Source organism: Pieris napi, chromosome 21, assembly GCF_905475465.1.
Source record: "Pieris napi chromosome 21, ilPieNapi1.2, whole genome shotgun sequence".
Classification (NCBI taxonomy): Eukaryota; Metazoa; Arthropoda; class Insecta; order Lepidoptera; family Pieridae; genus Pieris; species Pieris napi.
Genome location: NC_062254.1, coordinates 1,862,770 through 1,882,531, shown reverse-complemented (window position 1 = coordinate 1,882,531; position 19,762 = coordinate 1,862,770). Strand labels below are relative to the sequence as shown.

General features: G+C 33.0%; 2 protein-coding genes across 2 annotated transcripts in view; both read left to right on the top strand.

Annotated features, from left to right (window-relative positions):
- LOC125060109 (glutamate synthase [NADH], amyloplastic) overlaps positions 1 to 4,089 on the top strand; it is a 76,858-nt gene extending 72,769 nt beyond the window's left edge. Inside the window, exons 41-43 of the mRNA XM_047664825.1 lie at positions 672 to 842; positions 1,115 to 1,201; positions 1,462 to 4,089. Coding sequence (XP_047520781.1) covers positions 672 to 842; positions 1,115 to 1,201; positions 1,462 to 1,592 — 389 coding nt within the window. The 3' untranslated portion in view covers positions 1,593 to 4,089. The remainder of the gene's footprint in view (positions 1 to 671; positions 843 to 1,114; positions 1,202 to 1,461) is intronic.
- Positions 4,090 to 6,405: 2,316 nt separating this feature from the next.
- On the top strand, positions 6,406 to 18,715 carry LOC125060538 (vitamin K-dependent gamma-carboxylase). The gene is made up of 9 exons (XM_047665501.1): positions 6,406 to 6,438; positions 8,740 to 8,869; positions 10,261 to 10,416; positions 10,970 to 11,135; positions 12,811 to 12,996; positions 13,589 to 13,752; positions 15,749 to 16,104; positions 16,397 to 16,856; positions 17,824 to 18,715. Exons 1-9 carry the CDS (start codon positions 6,406 to 6,408, stop codon positions 18,165 to 18,167), a joined length of 1,995 nt encoding a protein of 664 aa, XP_047521457.1. The 3' UTR covers positions 18,168 to 18,715.
- Positions 18,716 to 19,762: the final 1,047 nt, after the last annotated feature.

The following is a 19,762-nucleotide window of genomic DNA, read 5'->3' as shown; positions in this document are numbered from 1 at the left end:
TTTTTTCACGTAATTGGAAATTTACGATTAATTTAATATTTTCTGAAAATTCCTGGATATTTTTCAACACGTTACTTTCAGCTTGGTTATATATTTATTTAGATTGTCGCGGCGGCTCGGCACAGACGTTAATTTTTTAATACGTTTCGTATTCGTTCTTACATTAAAGGAGAATATCGTGAACAAAGAGGAGGTAGAGAATCGACCGTGTGTCAGACAGAAGGCCGATCACATACTTGCCTTAAGAAAAACTAATACGAACCATACAGAAATCTATGGTCACAAGTGCATGTACCAAGAGCAAAACTATGTACAAAAAGGTTTTTAATTAGCTCTATCTACTAAGGTTATTATGTAGATTAATGTCTATGCTTACCTAAAATTAAACTCTTGTTTGGTAGATAACTCTCCAAGTCTCTCTCTCTCTCGAAGCAGCCGGCAGCTTACCGACTAAAATGGAAAAAAAATTATCTATGTACGCCCAAAATATTAATATTTAAGGACCACACTATTGTATTCGGTTAGCCTGTAAAGATAGTGATGTGGAGAAAAAAAAAAAAAATGGGCAGCGACCTCCCTTTTTAGGCGTCCCGTAGGCTCGATTGCCCCTCTACCTTATAAGAAAATAAGTTCCGGATTTGAAAGGTTTCTAAAGTGTGATTAAATTTTAGGAGAAGGCAATGTTTGCGGAGTATCTGCCGTTGAGGTGGAATGGACCCGTGGGGCAGGAGGCAGATGGGACATGAAAGAGGTCCCTGGCACCAACAAGGTGTACAAGGCAGAGCTGGTACTCCTCGCTATGGGCTTCCTTGGGCCGGAGAGATATGTTGCGAACCAACTTGGTATGTCTCTGACTTCGTGATTTACATTTTTATTTTGAAGTAGAATATAATTTCTACATTCATATACGAATGATTCTGAGATTTAATCTTGTGTATTGCTTAAGTTTTAATAAATAAGCACTAGGCAATAATAACTATCGATTAAGTATGTAATAATTTGTTTAATTAAAGTAACTTTGAGTCAGAGTAATGCTTTATAGGTTGGTCCTTCGAGCCGGAATTCAAGCAAGAACTTTTATTAGTAAAAAATAACAAATTGCCAAATATTTCAGAAATACCAGTGGATGCCCGTAGCAACGTAGAAACAGCGAAGGACAATATTTACAAAACGCCCGCCAGTAATATATTCGCGGCTGGTGGTAAGTATATTTGTACTAATCTCAGTTTAAGTCTGAACATATATAATTATATTAAATTTAATTAATTATATTAATTTGTCTGTATATCTATATATCTTTCATCAGAGAAAACATATATTTAAAAAGAAAATTGTAGCTGATTGAGAAAAATGAAATTGTACATGCCTTCAAGATTTGTATTTTTTTTTTCTAAAAAATTAATTTAAGGCGAACAAAGTCGGCCGCTATTTTTCTGTTAAAATGAAATAAAAACTTTTTAGATTGTCGCCGAGGGCAGTCGCTCGTTGTGTGGGCAATTTCCGAGGGCAGACAGGCAGCTCGGGCAGTTGACGTGTTCCTTCAGGGGCAATCTTACCTACCTGGACCTGGTGGAGTTGTTCACGATCACTAATAAACCACTAAACCACTCCGTCAAATATTATGTGTACTTTGTAGAAGGCGCCAAATAAAGCTTTTCTTGTAAAATACAAAAATTTCGAACATCAAAATTTAAAACATTTTTAATTTTATCTTTTTTTTGTGGTCAATAAAAATGTAAAATGGTAATCTCTTGACTTAAGATTTTACCTTGCGACTTTTGAGTGATTTTAAGTAGAGGTTTTATGTGATAATCAAATTTGAGAGCTGTTCGCTTTTTTTTATATTAGGACATATTTTTAATAAAAAAAAAATGAAAAATTTATTAAATTATATTAATTATGTATGATTGCGATTGTATTAATTATACATTTATATACGAAAGATAGCTACGCAGGGAGCTTAAAAAAAGCTTTTTTCTATAATTTATACGTTCCTTTTTGTTTCTTACTCAATTAATTACGTTTCAAAAAGAGCTCCTAAATTTGATTACTTATTGGCAAAACTAATTCGAATAGTTTTTCCAAATTGTAATCTCAAATTAGTTGATACATTCCGCTTTTAGATTACGAAATTTTTAATTGTGATCTCACCAGTGTATATCAAACAATCTATTCGAAAACTTCCTTCGCCATTAAATTGTTAGCAAAACAGTATTTGTATTAGCATTAATAAACCTTATTTACTCAAAATACATACAAAAGCTATTTAAATATATAATCAATATAGAATTATGATATACTTGGGTGTCTCAGATTTGGACAAAAATATATTAATTACGAAATTCGATATCGTAGTAAATCCAATCATAAAAAAATTATGATTTTCTAATGATACCGGTGCAATTGTATGTCAAACATTTTTTTTAATGAAAAGGACATCAAAATTTGGCCAACTATGAAATCGTAATCTGTGATTTACAGAAATGAGATTATAGTACTAGCGAATGGATTTCAATATGTTCATATCCATTCCAAAACCGATTTCTATTGGGCGACCCTTATGACGTCACGGATTGTATCCAATATCGGAATTACGTGTTTAATTTGGAAATCAATTAAGGAGTGATGTCTGCTGAACTAAAACGCGCCATTTTAATTTCCAACCTTCAAATTGGTCAAAACACACAAATAAGTTTTTTTTAATTTCATACCAAAATGTTTAGTCCTTATCTCTCTTGTGGAATTTTGAGAGACAAAACATAAGAGAATTTTGTTGCGTTTAGTCCAGAACTTGTTTGGATAGTATGGTTTAAATATAGGTTATGTAGATAAAAGTTTAAGTACAAACACCAATCAGCAGACGGGAGATGAGGTTCGGTTAATTACCTTGTTCTAATTTAATAATAGATAAATTTCGCGATATCTTGGATAAAAAATAGTCTACAGCAGTGTTTCCCAATGTAGGGCCCGTGCCCCACAGGGCGTTAATTTGATTAAAAAAAAAACATTTGGGGAGCTTCTCGAAAATTTATTATGTTTTAAAATAAATATTTGTAGTTTCATTATATCTTTACTAACTGTGTTTCGTTAACAATTTCCAAGTAATTTCTTCCTAAAACCTATAATTAAAGTTTCTTAAATATCTAAATTTAATTTCTTGGACAAAATTTTAGATATTAAATTATGTATGTTGTATGTTATAAGGCTTTTTAGTCGGGCATAGCACAAAATGAGTTGGGAAACACTAGTCTTCAAATTTAGATAACCAATACAAATATAATTATAATAGATTTGTTTTCAAACAATTTTTTTTCTATTGACGAGTTCGAACTAACACCTGTCAGCTGTCAAACCGGACTTTGACAGACGAGTTTACATTAAAACTCTCAAGGGATCCCGCTTAAACCAGCATCTACATTATGTCGCCTTTAATATTTATTTGATAGTTCCTATGACGCAGTCCTTTAAGTAAAAATGTTTTAAACCTAAATCAATTTCTGTTTTAATTTAATTCTCTTTCTATAAAATTATTTAAAGATTTTTTTACAATACTTTTTAAGGTGTTAAGTTTCTAATGCTTAAAAGTATAGATTTTAATTAAAAATAGCACAAAATATATTCCTCCTAAGGGACTGCATATTAACTTGTTCATTAAGTTATAATAATAATCATGTATTATAAATGAAATTATTTCTGAAATATTGTTAGATATTCTTGGCATTGACGTGAAATAGGAAATGTTTCTTGTTATCGTGTCTTTATTTAATTAAATAAAGTTTTTGTTTAAAATTTTATTACAAATCATATACTATTAAATAATTTTATTATACTATTCATTTAAATATCCTCATTTCACTAATGTAACGTTCCAATCTAAAGTACAAATTTAAGGCACTAATAAAATATAGTTTTTCATATATGTGCCAAAAGTATTTATTCTGGATCTTTTCATTCATTTGTGGAACTTTACTAGTAAATAGATGAATTAATGTTTCTGGCTTATTAAGTATAATCAAAATAGTCCAACAGATAATATGGTTGACAATAATGAGTGTCGTATGTAGTGTTGAAATAAAGAATTGAATTAAATATTGTTTTATTTCTACCCGAAAGAATCATTAAAAAAAGTGCGTGCGTACAAAGTACACATGTAATGTTAATTTTTAACTGTTGTTCGTTTATATACAAATCTAATCTTTAGATTTCCGAGACTTGGAGGGGAAAAGAAAGATACGTTAGGATATTTATAGAATTTAATTTTCATTAAAATTTCAAGTGTCGAATATTAATTAAAATTATAAATTAATTTTTTTTTATTTATTTCTTCGAAAGTAAAAACATGTGGCATTTGAGATTTCAAGAAGTCGATGATATTAGTCTAAGATCCGACCGCGTGATTTATACGTTCATATGTTTGATTAATAAAATATAATTTTTATCGATATTTATAACTAAACCAATGCAGATCCGCAAAGGTGGCCATCCAAATTTGGCCGCAATTAATTTTAATTAAAATGTAATTAATTATTTATTTTTGAACAATTACGTTCACTTGTAATTGTTAAAAAATATATTTCATTAGAAATAAATATACCTGAGATACCGAGAAAGTTCAAGGTGCCATCCCTCACTTGGCCGCAACCTAATGTCAGCCAGGTGTAAACAGGTATAATTTCGTTAAATATATACGTTCATAATGTATTATCATGTTATACATACCAAATTGAAGATTAATTCTTTCCCTACATGATGAGATATAGGTGCCTATGCAAAAATGCCCGCAAATAGTGACTGCCAACGATTAAAGATAAATAAAAGCGAGAGAAACTTAAGATAAACACCCCATGTCGAATAAAGATAGAGCATCCCAGCTGCTTGTCGTTTTTATGCTACTGCGCATGCGTCCATAGGCAAGGTGGCAAAATTTATTTAAAAGATAAATTTTATATTTAAAATGACGTTTCACAGTTAAAAAATATTGTTTTAGTTGAATATAATTAAAAAAATATTGAAAACACTAGTTTGGTAGATTAATTATTATGACATATTATTTTTACTGCTCAATTTTTGGAGTATTTTAAACTCCAAGCAAATACGCGAGCTACTAGTTGAGCAGTGAGCACCTTATCTATGGACGCATGCGCAGTAGCATAAAAACGACAAGCAGCTGGGATGCTCTATCTTTATTCGACATGGGGTGTTTATCTTAAGTTTCTCTCGCTTTTATTTATCTTTAATCGTTGGCAGTCACTATTTGCGGGCATTTTTGCATAGGCACCTATATCTCATCATGTAGGGAAAGAATTAATCTTCAATTTGGTATGTATAACATGATAATACATTATGAACGTATATATTTAACGAAATTATACCTGTTTACACCTGGCTGACATTAGGTTGCGGCCAAGTGAGGGATGGCACCTTGAACTTTCTCGGTATCTCAGGTATATTTATTTCTAATGAAATATATTTTTTAACAATTACAAGTGAACGTAATTGTTCAAAAATAAATAATTAATTACATTTTAATTAAAATTAATTGCGGCCAAATTTGGATGGCCACCTTTGCGGATCTGCATTGGTTTAGTTATAAATATCGATAAAAATTATATTTTATTAATCAAACATATGAACGTATAAATCACGCGGTCGGATCTCGTACTATATGTAGTATATAGGGATAGAACTGCCTAGCGATTCTGTAACGCACATTTCGAACTCTCACAGTGGTTTGCGCATGCAGTCGCGCTGAAATCAGTCGTAAACCAGTCATTTACGATTTCGCATTCTGATAAACAATAAACTACAAGCTCCCTCCTAATCAGAATGCCGAAGCTGATTTGTGAACTCGAAAAGTGATATACATAATCGCAAGGCTGAGCTTCCTAACATTGGTAAAGTCCACGGGAGAAGGGCAATTCTTTCGTTTGCTACGAGTATTTTATGTCTATGAAGTTGTGGAGCAGAAAAAAGCCGAGTTCTGGTAGCAAACACAATATTTAAAAAAATACTTTTGAGTCTATATAAACCGCAGCTTTTTAAGAACTTCAAATTAAATTGTCATTTTCTTCACACACCTATACTCCGTTAATTAAAAAACTGCTAAAAACCGAAGAGTTCTGGTGTAGACTTTTACTTGCCTTGATATATATAATATAAACCGCGGACTTCTTCAACATAGTTTCTTTTAATCTAGTAAATGTACGATTTTTTTGTGCTCTGCTTACTTCACCAATGGCCAACCTGTCACTTTTTCGAAAGGTCAACACTCCCTTTTCTTTTATTTCCTTTCCTCCACATAATAAATAGTAATCCGTTTGACTTGACATTTGCAGTCATATGCCTTCTGCCATTATATGTTGTAGCTGGTCTGGTACACCTACACAAAATTTAAGTACTTTCTGTATGAAAAATCATAGTATCACGTATACATGTTGTATCACACAGTGATAGAACAGTATCGTAGAGGATCCGTAATGGGTTTAATACGCATATTGAAATGTACCACAAGCACAAGCCCTCTAGAGGTTGAGAGTACCTACACCGACCTTTTCCCTCTGAAATACCTACATAAAAATACACGCTGGTTAAATAAGCATTTTAAAAAGTGCGTGTGTACAAAGTACCTACACATGTCCGAAGTGAAACTTCTTTGGCAAACTAATTTTTAAGTCTTGTTCATATTTAACAAGCTTTAAAATACAAATCTAAAACTGTAGAATTCCGAGACTTAGAGGGAACAAAAAAGGATGATATGTTAAGAATTAAATTAATTTGTAATTGTCATTAAAATATTAAGTGTCGATAATTAATACAAATTAAATTAATTTCCTCGATAATAAAAACACGTGGCATTTTATTTACAATTCGTCATTTGAGATTTCAATAAATTATATTGCATAAAATATAAAATACTAATATTTCATAAATTCTCTTTACGAAATTTTAATTTTAAAAATAGATGTTCTATAAGGTAATTCGCCCTTCTCACTCTCAGTCGGTCTCAATCGCTCTCTCTCCCTTTTCTTCGACAAAAACGCTGCACATCTTCGTTACGCTAATATTATTATTGCATTTCATCCGTAAATTTTTTAAATAATATAGGTATAATATTGCAATAATAAACCCTCATGCGCCTAAAAAAGTTTCACTTCAAAAACATTTTGAATTAAAACGTTTGTAGACCCTTAATAGCATAGAAAATCACCCTCCTACAAAATACAACTCATCTCTAATGTTATTTGACACATACACACATTTACATATTTAAACACGATATCTTCATACATAATTGTTACGACGTGACACAATATTATGCATGTGTTTCAAATAATTCCCTTCAGTCTTCAACTTGTCCTGTTCCAGAAAGATGCTTTCTTCAAGTAAGTTATATTATTTACCTTTTGTATGACACGCATTTATTTATATATTCTGTTGGATGGGGGGGGGAAACAAGCAGGTGGGTTAGAAATAAGTGTCCATGGACAATTCAATGGCAGGAGGTTAAAGGATATGTTGCCGAGCTTTAAAGGAACGGTCCGCTGTTTAATTTCTACCTAGTCTTGCCATAAATACTGAAAGAAAGAAAAACATCTATTGCAAATAACATTTATTACTTTGACAGAGTGTTAGTTTAATACAGAATATAAAAAGCTTATTCGAAGTGGACTTCATTGGTTGCAATACAATCCTTTAAACGTTGAGGCCAGTTATCAATATAAGCACGCCCTCTTTCCATGGGAAAATTCTTCACAGCCAATCGTACGATAAGATTTTTTTAGGGACTCCAAATTATCGTGGCGTTCAGAGGAAGCCGTACTCTTTGAAACTGACCATAAATCATAATACAGCGGATTAGGACCGGGACTAGACGACGGCCAGTCTTCAGCTCTCATGAAGTCCGAAACGTTCGTTTCCAACAAAGACTGCGTAGACCGTGCTTAATGAATTATGTCCCGGCGCCGAGTCTTGCTTTAAGGAACATTCTTGATTATTGAACATAGTGTTGTAAAACTCATTATTGTACTTGTATTAGTACATTGAGTTTTTTTCATTTTGGCACCGATACATTGTACAATGTTTTGCTATTTTTTTATCTGGAAAGATGACTTGGTATGTATGGGTCGCTAATTGTAAAACATTCTTCATTCAACATCCAGTCAGTTGCACAGATCCCCGTTAAAAAAGACGTTGCGCTTATTGAATGCTATCTCCGACTATCGACATATTTATATGTTCATAGCGTGAGGTCACAGTAGCGATATTTTGCATCTTATATATTTAATGTTATATTTCTTTTTTAAAATAAGAAAAAAAGGTCTAGGCTCAGAATATGATTTTGTCCCATTGTTCCCATTTCACCCTTGATCCGTGGGGTCCTAGCGTTTTAAGGCTTTTTAAAGAAATATCAAAAAGGTTAGTCGACATCACAGGAGACCGAAGATCTGGCAGCTACCTCGGACAAAGAATTAGTCTAGCAATTCAAAGGGGGAACGCTGCCAGTATCTTCGGAACCTTGCCTAAAGGGACTCCTTTTAATAATATATTTTAGTATATGTTAAGGTTAAATATTTATTTCAATGTATATTATTTTATTATTATGTTTTTCTTTTTTTATGTTTTCGACATTATCGTAATGGTTTAATACTGTGGGAATTTGTTTCTAAACTGATATGCTTACATAATCAAATAACTCTTGTTACAGTTTTCCGTGTAAGGCAAGGCGTATCGAAGCTTTACGAATGTGTAAATCGAAAATGCGTTGAACAATTTTCGTTTACACTCCGAGATGTTAGCTACGCCAAGTTTGTCGACTACCTCCATACACCTAAAGATCCTTCTAGTTTGGCTGTTACGAGAATATTATTCGGTAAGACATATCGTCGCCCAATCCTAGAATTGATTACTAAAATGGCCACCAGAAATTTGCCATATCGTTGAGTTATCAAATGTAGAGTTTGATGTAAATTGTCATCGTGAAATAACCGAGACCGTTTTGTGAAAATTGTAAGAAAAATTATCACAGATTCGTTTTGCTTCGATCTTTTTTAAGTATTTTAATCTCTTTGTCATGTAGTCATGAAATGGTTAATATTTAATTTTACGATACCGCCACGACATATACACAACATATAAGGACCGCTTTGTCAACTTGAGATACTTCTTCCACCAATTTTCTTACGCAATTGTCTCTTGGGTACTTTTACGACGAAGAAACCATTGCTCAGATACGAGATAAAACAATGGATTTGATTACGAATTTTCGAAACGTTTACATTTATCAAAACTAATTCAGCCAGTTGATAAGAATATTGTCTGCTGGAAATAAATATTTTAATAATATTTATTGTTATTATAGATATGAAAAAATGAAAAATATACTAGCCAGTAAAGTAATAATTATTATAAACAGGTAGTATAACTATATAAAAGTTTAATAGTATAATTTAAAACCCAATTTCAGAGAAATTAATTACGCATATAAAATGTAGAATAATTATTTAATTAATTTTAAATGTATTGGCTTAAACTCGGTTCTATTATCAAAATTATACTTTTCTGAAATTATTACATTCAATCTTAATAATGTAGTAATTGCATTTCGATCTAATTAATTTTTTATGAGCTTGTCTTTAGTTAATTTGTTTTCCCTCATATCTTAAAATAACATCCGAAAATTGCAGGGGTACCATTAAAATTTATTTTTCGCCAACCTGGGATCTATAATAATGTTTTTTTTCTCTTTGTTTGTTGAACTATATATATACGAGGACTCATGGCCATGTGTAATACCTTTTCAGAATCCCTATTAAATGCAGCTATGTAATACAGGGTCACTTTTCGGTACAGTATTTATTTTTCACAGTGGGGTCCGAAGTAAACAAAAAGTTATGATTTGAAAAAAAAAATTATAGTATAACTTTATATTATCTTCAATACACTCAATAAACAACTATAAATAGTATGTCTTACGCAAGGACTCATCAGTACCAATCTAGTGGATATTAAGAAGATACAGGATGTAGATATTTTCGAATTTTAATAAGAATTAGTAAAGAAAGTCAATTTTCTTATAAAAACTCAAAATAAATTATTAATCTTCAGGGGTTGAGCTTAGAAACCTCCCGTAGAACATTTTTTTGCACCTGATGACCTCATCTATCCCCTATTTGGGTTTGATCCACGACTTTTTGGCCACCCTGTATATATTAAGGAATAATAAATAAATAATCCTAAGTTGTCTTATCACTGTCGTCCCAGGGGTATGTATGTTGTTCGACATCCCTGATGAGAGAGGTGGGGCGATGATGAAGTCTCGTTGGGGCAATCCAGACACTTGCCACTTTCCTCTAATTCCATTTGTGACTGCAGTTCCAATGCCGTATATGGCGTTGGTCTACCTGGCCTTGTGGCTTGGTGAGTATAATAATATTATTAGAGTATAAACTACCACGCACTATTAAACTAAAAATCTATTTATTCCGGGTAAATAAAGAGAGCAGTGTTGCCTTAGACGCTTCAGCGCGCGACTCTTATTCCTGAGGTCGTGGTTCAATCCCCAAATGTGCTTCAATGGACTTTTGTAACATCAGCTCGAACGGTGAAGGAAAACATCGTGAGAAAACCAGCTTTAGACCAGAAAAATCTAAGTCATGCGTATAATGCTGATCACCAAGCCAATAAGACATACAAAATAAACATTAAACAGATACATAAAAATCTGAGGCCCAGACCTAAATGGTTGTAGCGCCATTTTATTTTATCAATCAAAAATATATAAGGGCTGAAGGTATCACTGTAGAAGTAGATTCGTTTAACTTTTAAATGTATTTTCGATTAATTAAATTAAAACAATAGTTTGAATGTTCGCACACAGAAATGTGTATCTTTTTACATAAAAAAAACATTTAAAAATGTCTGCAATGCATGCGATAAATTAAAAGTTATGGCGAAATAAATTTATTTTCAGGTGCTCTAGGTATAACTCTGGGATACAAATATTCTTTAGCGTCCTGGACCTTTACAATAGCCTATTGGTATTTGTTCCTAATAGAAAAGAGTTTCTGGAACAACCATAGCTATTTGTTTGGCTTGGTGTCATTTTTATTATCCTGTACGCAGGCTGGTTGCTTTTGGTAAGTATAATTTATATGGTTTTATAAGAGACAACAATATTAAAAAGGTTAACAAACAAACAAACAACAAACAAAATTACATTTAATCATTTAGGTACAATTTGTACACTTATGCAACGCCATTTCACCATCTTAATAGTGCCCACACATTGTCATGGTCTATGAATTCCCGAATAGTGTAATATCCTCCCTTTGTTAGGGTTTTCTTGATGCAAAGCTTAAACTCATGTATTGGAAGTTTGGTTACACGGTCCGGAATCTTGTTAAATATCTGTATATATTTCTCCATAAATTAGTGAGCAGTTTTATGAAGTCTGAAAACTGGAAAATCAAGTCCATTCCTACTTCTTGTGTTTAAATTGTGACAGTCACTGCGCATTATAAATTTATTAATGTTTTTATAAACGTACATAATATTTTCATACACATAGTTAGTCGACATCACAGGAGACCGAAGAGCTGGCAGCTACCTCGGACAAAGAATTAGTTAGCTATTCAAAGGGGAACGTTGCCAGTATCTTCGTAACCTTGCCTAAAGGGACTCGCTTTTAATAATATATTTTAAGTTTAGTTATTTAATTATGTTGTGCTACATGCGTACTTATTTGATATAGCTGATTATACAGTTGTATCCTATAGTTGCCTTATTAATAGAAATAGGTTATACGAGAAGTCACTTAGCAAGATTATGTGTAAGAACTTTTAGTAACAGTTTTTTTTACGTCTTCAGCCTATCTATGACCCTAGGCTATTATAGAGAAAATTGTATTTAAATGTTTTGGATATATACATTAGGTTTTCGATTCTAGTAGAACTTAAATAATAATAATTTATTTGCAAGTATATGGTACAAAAATATTATGGGGGTACAATCTATATTGAAAGATTTTAGATTACATATTTATAACATTACATTATGAAACATATAATCATAGTCAATATTATTTTATTACATTATCAAATTTAATGACGTGGAATAATTGATAACTGTGTCTTATAATCCATAATAAACATATTTAACTTTTTTTTAAATTAAAACTTTATTAAATTAATATTAATTATGTTAGTTATTTCGACTACGTATTTGCGCGTTGTTTCCACGAGAATGTTAGTGCGTGCTCCTATTTCACCATGCCTCCTACTCATAGAGGACACATCCTTGTTTTTAATTTATTTTATCATTATTTATTACTTAAGATGTCATGTAGAACATGGTGTAATGGTTGCAGCTCCTTACAAACGTTGTGTAAAACAAAATACTTGGCGATCGAAAAGAGTGTCGGAGAGTTTATTGCCAGTTCTTCTCTTCCGTATTACGCCATTGATTTGAGAACTGGCAGTAAATGTAAAATTAGAAGCATTTCATTTTTTTTTGACGTTCATAAGTGTACATTATGTTAGGTACCTATATGATAAATGATTTTGATTTTGAATTATAATGTTTCACTCAAATAATCATTAAGAGATTTTTTTTTCCAAAAGTAGTATGTAGATTAGATAAGACTAGCAGGAAGATCCTTGAATGATTTTGGTAAATTATTATTGATTGCCATACATGATGCCGTGCCATACTCGCAGCGTCAACTTGGGTCCATTATGAAAACAAAACGAAACAGTAGATATATTTTATAGGGATGGATGACGATCGCATAGCACCAATTGTTTTTAATTGTAGGTCTGTGGACGCTTACTTGGACCCATCATTAAAGAAAACCACAGTGCCATATTGGAACTACTTCGTTTTGAAATACCAGTTCTTTATTCTATACTTTATGGCTGGTTTAAAGAAAGGGACTGCTGAGTGGTTGACTGCATACTCTGTAAATCATTTGAGCGAACATTGGGTATTCGCTCCATTCAAGTAAGGTTTTGTCAAAATAAATTATTATCTACTATATAAAAATAAGTCGGGTTTTCCTTCCTGCCGCTATAACTCCAGAACGCACGAACCGATTTCCACGGTTTTGCATTCGTTGGAAAGGTGAGGTTTATAGCAAAGAAAATTCAGGAAAAATTTCAACAGAAAAGCGGGATCACCAAACGAAATGTTACATAAAACGAAGCCATCTGGTGGCGAAACGGAGTTCGCCGAGTTTGCTAGTGTGTTGTAAACATTAAACAATCCACTGAGCTGTCAAAGCTTTGACATCATTTGACTGTTGAGTTCAAGGGAGCTCTCTGGTCGACCATTCCGTTGTTTGAATTAACGAATATTGTCTCTTTATGTTGGAGAAAGAACACACCTTCCCCACCACACTAATGTGACTTATTCAGCTTTTTTGAATAAATAAAAGTAATAAACTATTATGCAACTATTGCTGGCTTACACCTACTTTCATTCCGAAACACAGATGCATAGAAACCTTATTACTTAGGTCTTAAATGAAAGTGAAATGTCAGTCCCTTTTAAAGGTAGTATCAATTAATTTATAAGTAAAACATATTTTTTCTAGATTGTTTCTAACAGCAAGTCAAATAAACTATCTCATTGTACACTGGTTTATCTTCGTTTTTGATCTAACAATTGCTTTCTGGATGATGTATTCAAAAACAAGACATATTGCCATGGCGTTCTGTGGTCTGTTCCATCTTATGAATATTCGTCTTTTTAGCATCGGTAAGTTTATAATCAATGTATATGGAGATATTATATAACGTCGCCTTAATTTAAGACTTTTTACCTTTTGAGTTTCGTCATCGGACGTCGAGGCAGAACACGAAACTCCACCCGTATTACCTCAACGTCCGTTGTTCTATATGTACAACTGAGCGTTTTTTAAGACAGTTTTTGCCGTGTACCACCCCTATGTGGAACCAGCTGCCCACTTAAGTATTTTCTTACCAATTTGACTCCAATTTGAGTACTACAAGAAAAGAGCGTACCAATTGTTAAAAGGCAACGCACACGCGAGCCCTCTGACAGTTCCTCGACAGAAGTAATGGCCGGTCCACTCCCGTATGTTCCGCAACCTCGACTTCTTCCTATACCAGCCTGTCTCTTGCCATAAATTCAGCCAATCATTATAAACTGCAACAAGACGCAAAAAGTCTCCGAGATTTGCAACATTCCATATTTTAACAGTCTGCATAAACTTTCGTGTCGTCCAGATTCGTTAAAACTCTATGTTATATTGTTATAAATATTTTTGATATACCCAATAAACGTAAACCTAAACAAAAGAAGAACTTCACTTTTACAAGATAATGTTAGGGTAAATGATTATTTGTGTCGCTTACAACAAGGGTCAAGGGCGAATCTACTTAAGGGCTTTTTGAGCTGCAGCCCAGGGCCCCGTGGAAAAAGGGACCCAATCTCCACTGAAAACTATAGGCGATATTTTAAATAAAAAATTTAGTTGGAATCCTTGAGATCTATCAACCCATGTGCGATCTATCGAACGGTACGGGAATTCCCCGTCGTTTGGTTTCGGTCGGTATATTTCATCGCGTATATAACGGGGTACTTCCCCTAATAGCCCAGAGCCCCACAAATTCACGATCCGCCTATTGCTTACAGGATAAACAGTAGCTATATATATATATAAATAAATTGCTCTTCATTAGATCTTCACCCGAGAATAGCTGGACTAATTTGGCTAATTATGATCTTAAAATGTTTGTTAAGGCTCAGGTAGCTTTAAACGGTAGGAAACATAAATAATAAGTAAAGGAAAGTACCTACATTTTAATAAAAACTTAAAAATTAATGCCTAGCAGATAAATATTTGATGTCATTTTAGAAATTACAAATTGTAACTTACTTGTCATATATTAATAGGTGCCTTCACAAATTTGTGTTTCATAGCTGTATACTACAGCTCCGATCTCTTTGGTTTGTTTTCAAAATTTTGAATTACGTTTTGATCCAAATATATGTTTCAAGTACGGGTGTAGTCATTCATAAAACAATATAATGGTATTTATTTGATGATAGACACATTTTCTATATTAGTAATTAAAGCGTTCAAGAAAGCGTTATAAAGGTTTAATATGTAACGATCGTGTTAACAAATTACAAATAATATATTTTAAAGTAACTGGAAACTCAGAACACAAATAATATTTAAGAGCGGCCAACCCGTCTATCTTTTCATACAAACGCTTGTACGTGATTATGGCGTTGTAACAGATATTTCTTTGAAACTTTTGAGCTAATAGTCACCTTGTGCACTATATCTAGGTTTCTATTAAAACGCGAAATCAAAATTTTAAGAAACAAATTCAGTACCAACCTCCAAAAATCAGCCTTTTTGCACAAGTTTTTATATGTAGTATGGGCGTTTATAATGTACTCATTAATTGTAACCGGAAATAAATATTTGCATAGAAACCTTGTAAATGTAATGGAGTTTCTAAATGTAAAACTTTATTTTCATAATCTTGTAAGGCTTACGAAAAAACACGTATTTCTTGGAACAAGTTTTATGAAATTTCCGCACACTTTTTTTCTTTCAATGTTATCGCGTTCTCACTTGCTGACATTGCGCTGGATGAAACAACAAGCTTTTGGCCATGCTCGCGTTGACGTTCGATGGACGGGGAAGGGCGCTCTTAAGGACTATAGTTGTGTTTATTTTATTTAGATTATTCTACTGCACTGGATCCTTTTACAGGTATGTTCCCCTGGGTCTGTTTATCGACGATGCCACTATTCTACGCCTTCGATTGGCCAAAGAAAGTTTACCAAACTTTATCAGTGTGGCTGCAAGAACTGCAACACAACAAAGCGATGTTGAAAATGACACGAGCTCTTTGTATTGAAACTCAAAAATGTTGCAAAACTAAAGAGATTAAAGATGCAAGTGAAATTACGAAAGATCATCTTACCTCCACTGGAGAAGAACCAACGACTCAAGATAAAGGAGATGAAGAGAAAAATGAGTCTAAATCTCGAGGGAAGACAATTGTATTGATTTTGCTATTTGTTTTTTCGCAGGCGTTTTTGCCGTTTTCACATTTTATAACCAAGGTATGTGTTCCGTCGATATATCGACAATTTCTTTGTAAAGTTTATACACTACCCTCATACTCCTGCTCACACAGAAATAAAAACTCTTCATACATAAGTCACTCTCCGATGAAGAGTTAAGAAATATATTTAGCCGCAAAGTAATACCCGCGTTTCCTATAAGTGCAAATTGTAATTGCACTAGTAGGATATCAATTGTTAGCATTTATTACAATTAATTAGCCTACCTACGTAATCATTTATAAACATCCCTTAATACTGAATTTGAAACCCATTTTGTACACCATTTTAGGGATACAATAACTGGACGAATGGTCTCTATGGATATTCCTGGGACATGATGGTTCACACATGGGATGTTAACAGCGTGGTCATCAAAATAGTTGACAACACGAAACAAGCTGAATACTACCTGGACCCTTACATTTTCACGCCAAACAACCGTTGGACACGATATGGCGACATGATCCACCAATACGCACATTGTTTGAAAGACAAATTTGCTTCCAAACAGATGAATATATCAATCTATTTCGATGTTTGGTGTTCTCTTAATGGAAGATTTACACAGAGAATGTTTGATGATAAAATTGATCTGTTGAATGTATCATGGTCGCCTTTTCGTCCTGTGTCTTATCTTATGCCCCTGTTGAGTGAAGGTTACAGCTGGAGAAAGGCGTTGCAAGAAATAGAGGATGATGTTAATTCGTGGAACAATAATAGTGATGTCCTTTTTGTTGCTGAGTTTCCAGGTATATTTTTAGTCTTAATTTTTCTACTACTACTAATCAATCTACATTATTTGTTTCTTTATTTATAAGTAATCTTACAGCTACACACACACATATATATACAAAAGCAAAACAGATTACATTGTCAAACAAAATATACGAAAATGAAAACATAAGTCAACTACATTAATAGGTAAATAAAGAAAACTGAAATTAACCGTACTACAATTTAAGATTTTAAAGAGTTATTTCAAGGAGAGAAATTGTTACAACTGCATAATAAAGTCAAAGACTTCCCGCTTCCCGACTTCCTAAAATATTTCCTGACTTTGGTAATGTGGAAAATGTCTACATCTTCAAAAAATTTATTGTAGTTAGCTAAAATCTAATACATTGGTGAATTACGCAGATAATTCGTATTCGTACCTTCACCCCTGTTTAAAGCCGGTTGCAGACCGAAAACTAAGCTATGCCAAGGCTAAACTAAGCTATGCCAAGCAAGCTAGGCTAAGCTAAGCTAGAAATAAATAGCGTGCACACCAACAGCTAAGCCAAAGCTCAGTTAGTGTGGCGAAGGATGTGCAAATGGTGTGCGGGGAAGCGGGAGGGGCTTAGCTTAGCTCGTGTAGCTGCGCATCGGCATACACAACTAACTTAGCTTCGCATATTTTAGTTAGCTCACATAGCTTAGTTCGCATAGTTTGCGGTCTGCACACAAGTATGGAAAACTGCTTCAGCTATGCGAGCTAAGCTAAACTAACTTAGCTTAGCTCTTGGTCTGCAACCCGTATAAGAATAAATAGTTTTTAATAAAACACTTCATCGACAGATTTTTTATTATTCTATTGTGTCACACATGACAATTAATAAAAATACAAAACACAAATAATCCAAAATTATATAAATTCACAAAAATTACTTAATAAAATAGAGATTCAAGAAGACAATATACGTGTAATACCTACTTAAAAACAAAAGTTGTTTTCAGGTTACGAACAACACAAGTTCATACCGAAAGAGTTGGTGGACGTAAAGTTGACAGCACTTAAGGGCAACTTGCTTTACGAAATAGAAATGCGTAACGTTACTCAAGCTCAGCTATCTCCAGGAATGAAAGTGAATATTACTTCGAATATGTTCCATAGAGTTAAGAATACTGGTACCATGCCAGCTTTTTACATGTATACCTTTACGGACACGGTTGAACAGCATGTTCAGTCGCCGGATCCATATTTACCGATAGCGGACGAAATTTCACGTAGATTCAGGAATTATATTTTGTTTATTAATAATCTAACGTCTAGTTTATTTCAAATTACAGAATGCCAATGAATAGGTACTATGTTATAACGAAAACTTTTAATTCTTTGAAGTATATGGGTACAATTGTCGCTACCAATTAAAATAATATCTCTTGCCCCTTGAACGGGGATATTGTTTCACAGAGAACTTTAAAAATCGCGGATGTTGTCGTTTTGAGACCTTCCAAAAATTCAAACCCTTAAGTCATTACACAGACTACGCACGTGCGTATTCTGAATTTGTGTATTTTTGTACATATACTATGTACGCTTATCATGGTGTGGGTGGCAGTTGCTTTATGTTTTTGTCTATTACCGAAACTATTAGAAAGTGAAAATTCTTACGCTTTAATGATTTATTATATTATATTAAAGAATAACATATGGGGAAGAATTTTTTGTAATTTTAAGTACAAACAAAATTGATGTCAAAAAATGTAGTTTAGATGTTGTTATTGTCTTAGTATTTTCTTTAATATCTATGTCTATATGTGTTTATATTATGTCCATTAAAATCATACAATATTTGAAATCTTTTATATGCCAGGATGTTAACGGACTCATTACATGCTATATATTCGGCAAATTTCATGTAAATCCGTTCAGCCAACACGACGAGATAGAGTAAAACTTCCATCTAACACTCGATATTAATAATATTCTATAATATAAACGTATTAAAGATCTCAAACAGTAAAAGAATGTTATAATTGTACAAAAAAGAAGCATAATATGTTCATTGTTCACTTACTAGAAATTATATTAAACAGTAGTTTTCGAGACAAAACCAACAATTTAGAGAAATGTTAAGCTGCTGAAAAGAAGGAACTTCCTAAATCCTCAAAGTAAATGGAGTCTGAAACGAAAGGAAAACATAAGAAATATAATAAATAGTAAATAATAAGTCCATATCCATGAATACATATACTAATCATTAGTCGGGATATTTTCTTACAAACTACATTATCTTTGTTAAGCTCGCCATTAGTTGTCATGGGTTGAGGTTGACCAATAAACATATAAACAGGTTTATTAAGCTATTGCATAGATTTTATCGCGGTCTTTGAGCGCGGCGACCGATTCAAGACATTCCGTAATGAAAATAACCTAACGCACGATGACTTTATATAGGTGCGGCCAATACGCGTTAGAGCGGGACAGAACGCATACTGCGTCTCAGATTGACGAGATCGGTGACGTAGCGTAACCGTAAGCACGGCCGGTATGCGTTAGAGTGCGACAGACTATAAGGCGTGTTAGTCTGAGTCTGGTAGAGTGGCAGATTGAATTAATATCAAAGAAAAAAATACTGCATAAATAATTATAATTGCATAAGTTGATAAAAAATGCTATGCAATAGCTTTAGCACACGTTTTTTTTGTTTGTTATTTGCAAAGCTAAAACAACGTTTATAGATAACGCGAAACCCTACCGGCATGGAGCAATGCTCTTTTTATCTAAGGTAAAATACATATAAATGAGCAGGACAAAGTATATACTTATATATATATATCTATCTCCGTACGACGTAGACGATATTATTCTTTAGTTTTCCAACACAAACTAATACAAGATGTGATTTAAAAAACAGCTATTTTTAGTCATAATTATATATGTGACTGTTCC

Coding starts and splice junctions, on each gene's coding strand:
- LOC125060538 (XM_047665501.1), top strand. CDS start 6,406: ATGAAAAATCATAGTATCACGTATACATGTTGT. Junction 10,417..10,969: donor CTACCTGGCCTTGTGGCTTG/GTGAGTATAATA, acceptor ATTTATTTTCAG/GTGCTCTAGGTATAACTCTG. Junction 13,753..15,748: donor TATTCGTCTTTTTAGCATCG/GTAAGTTTATAA, acceptor ATCCTTTTACAG/GTATGTTCCCCTGGGTCTGT.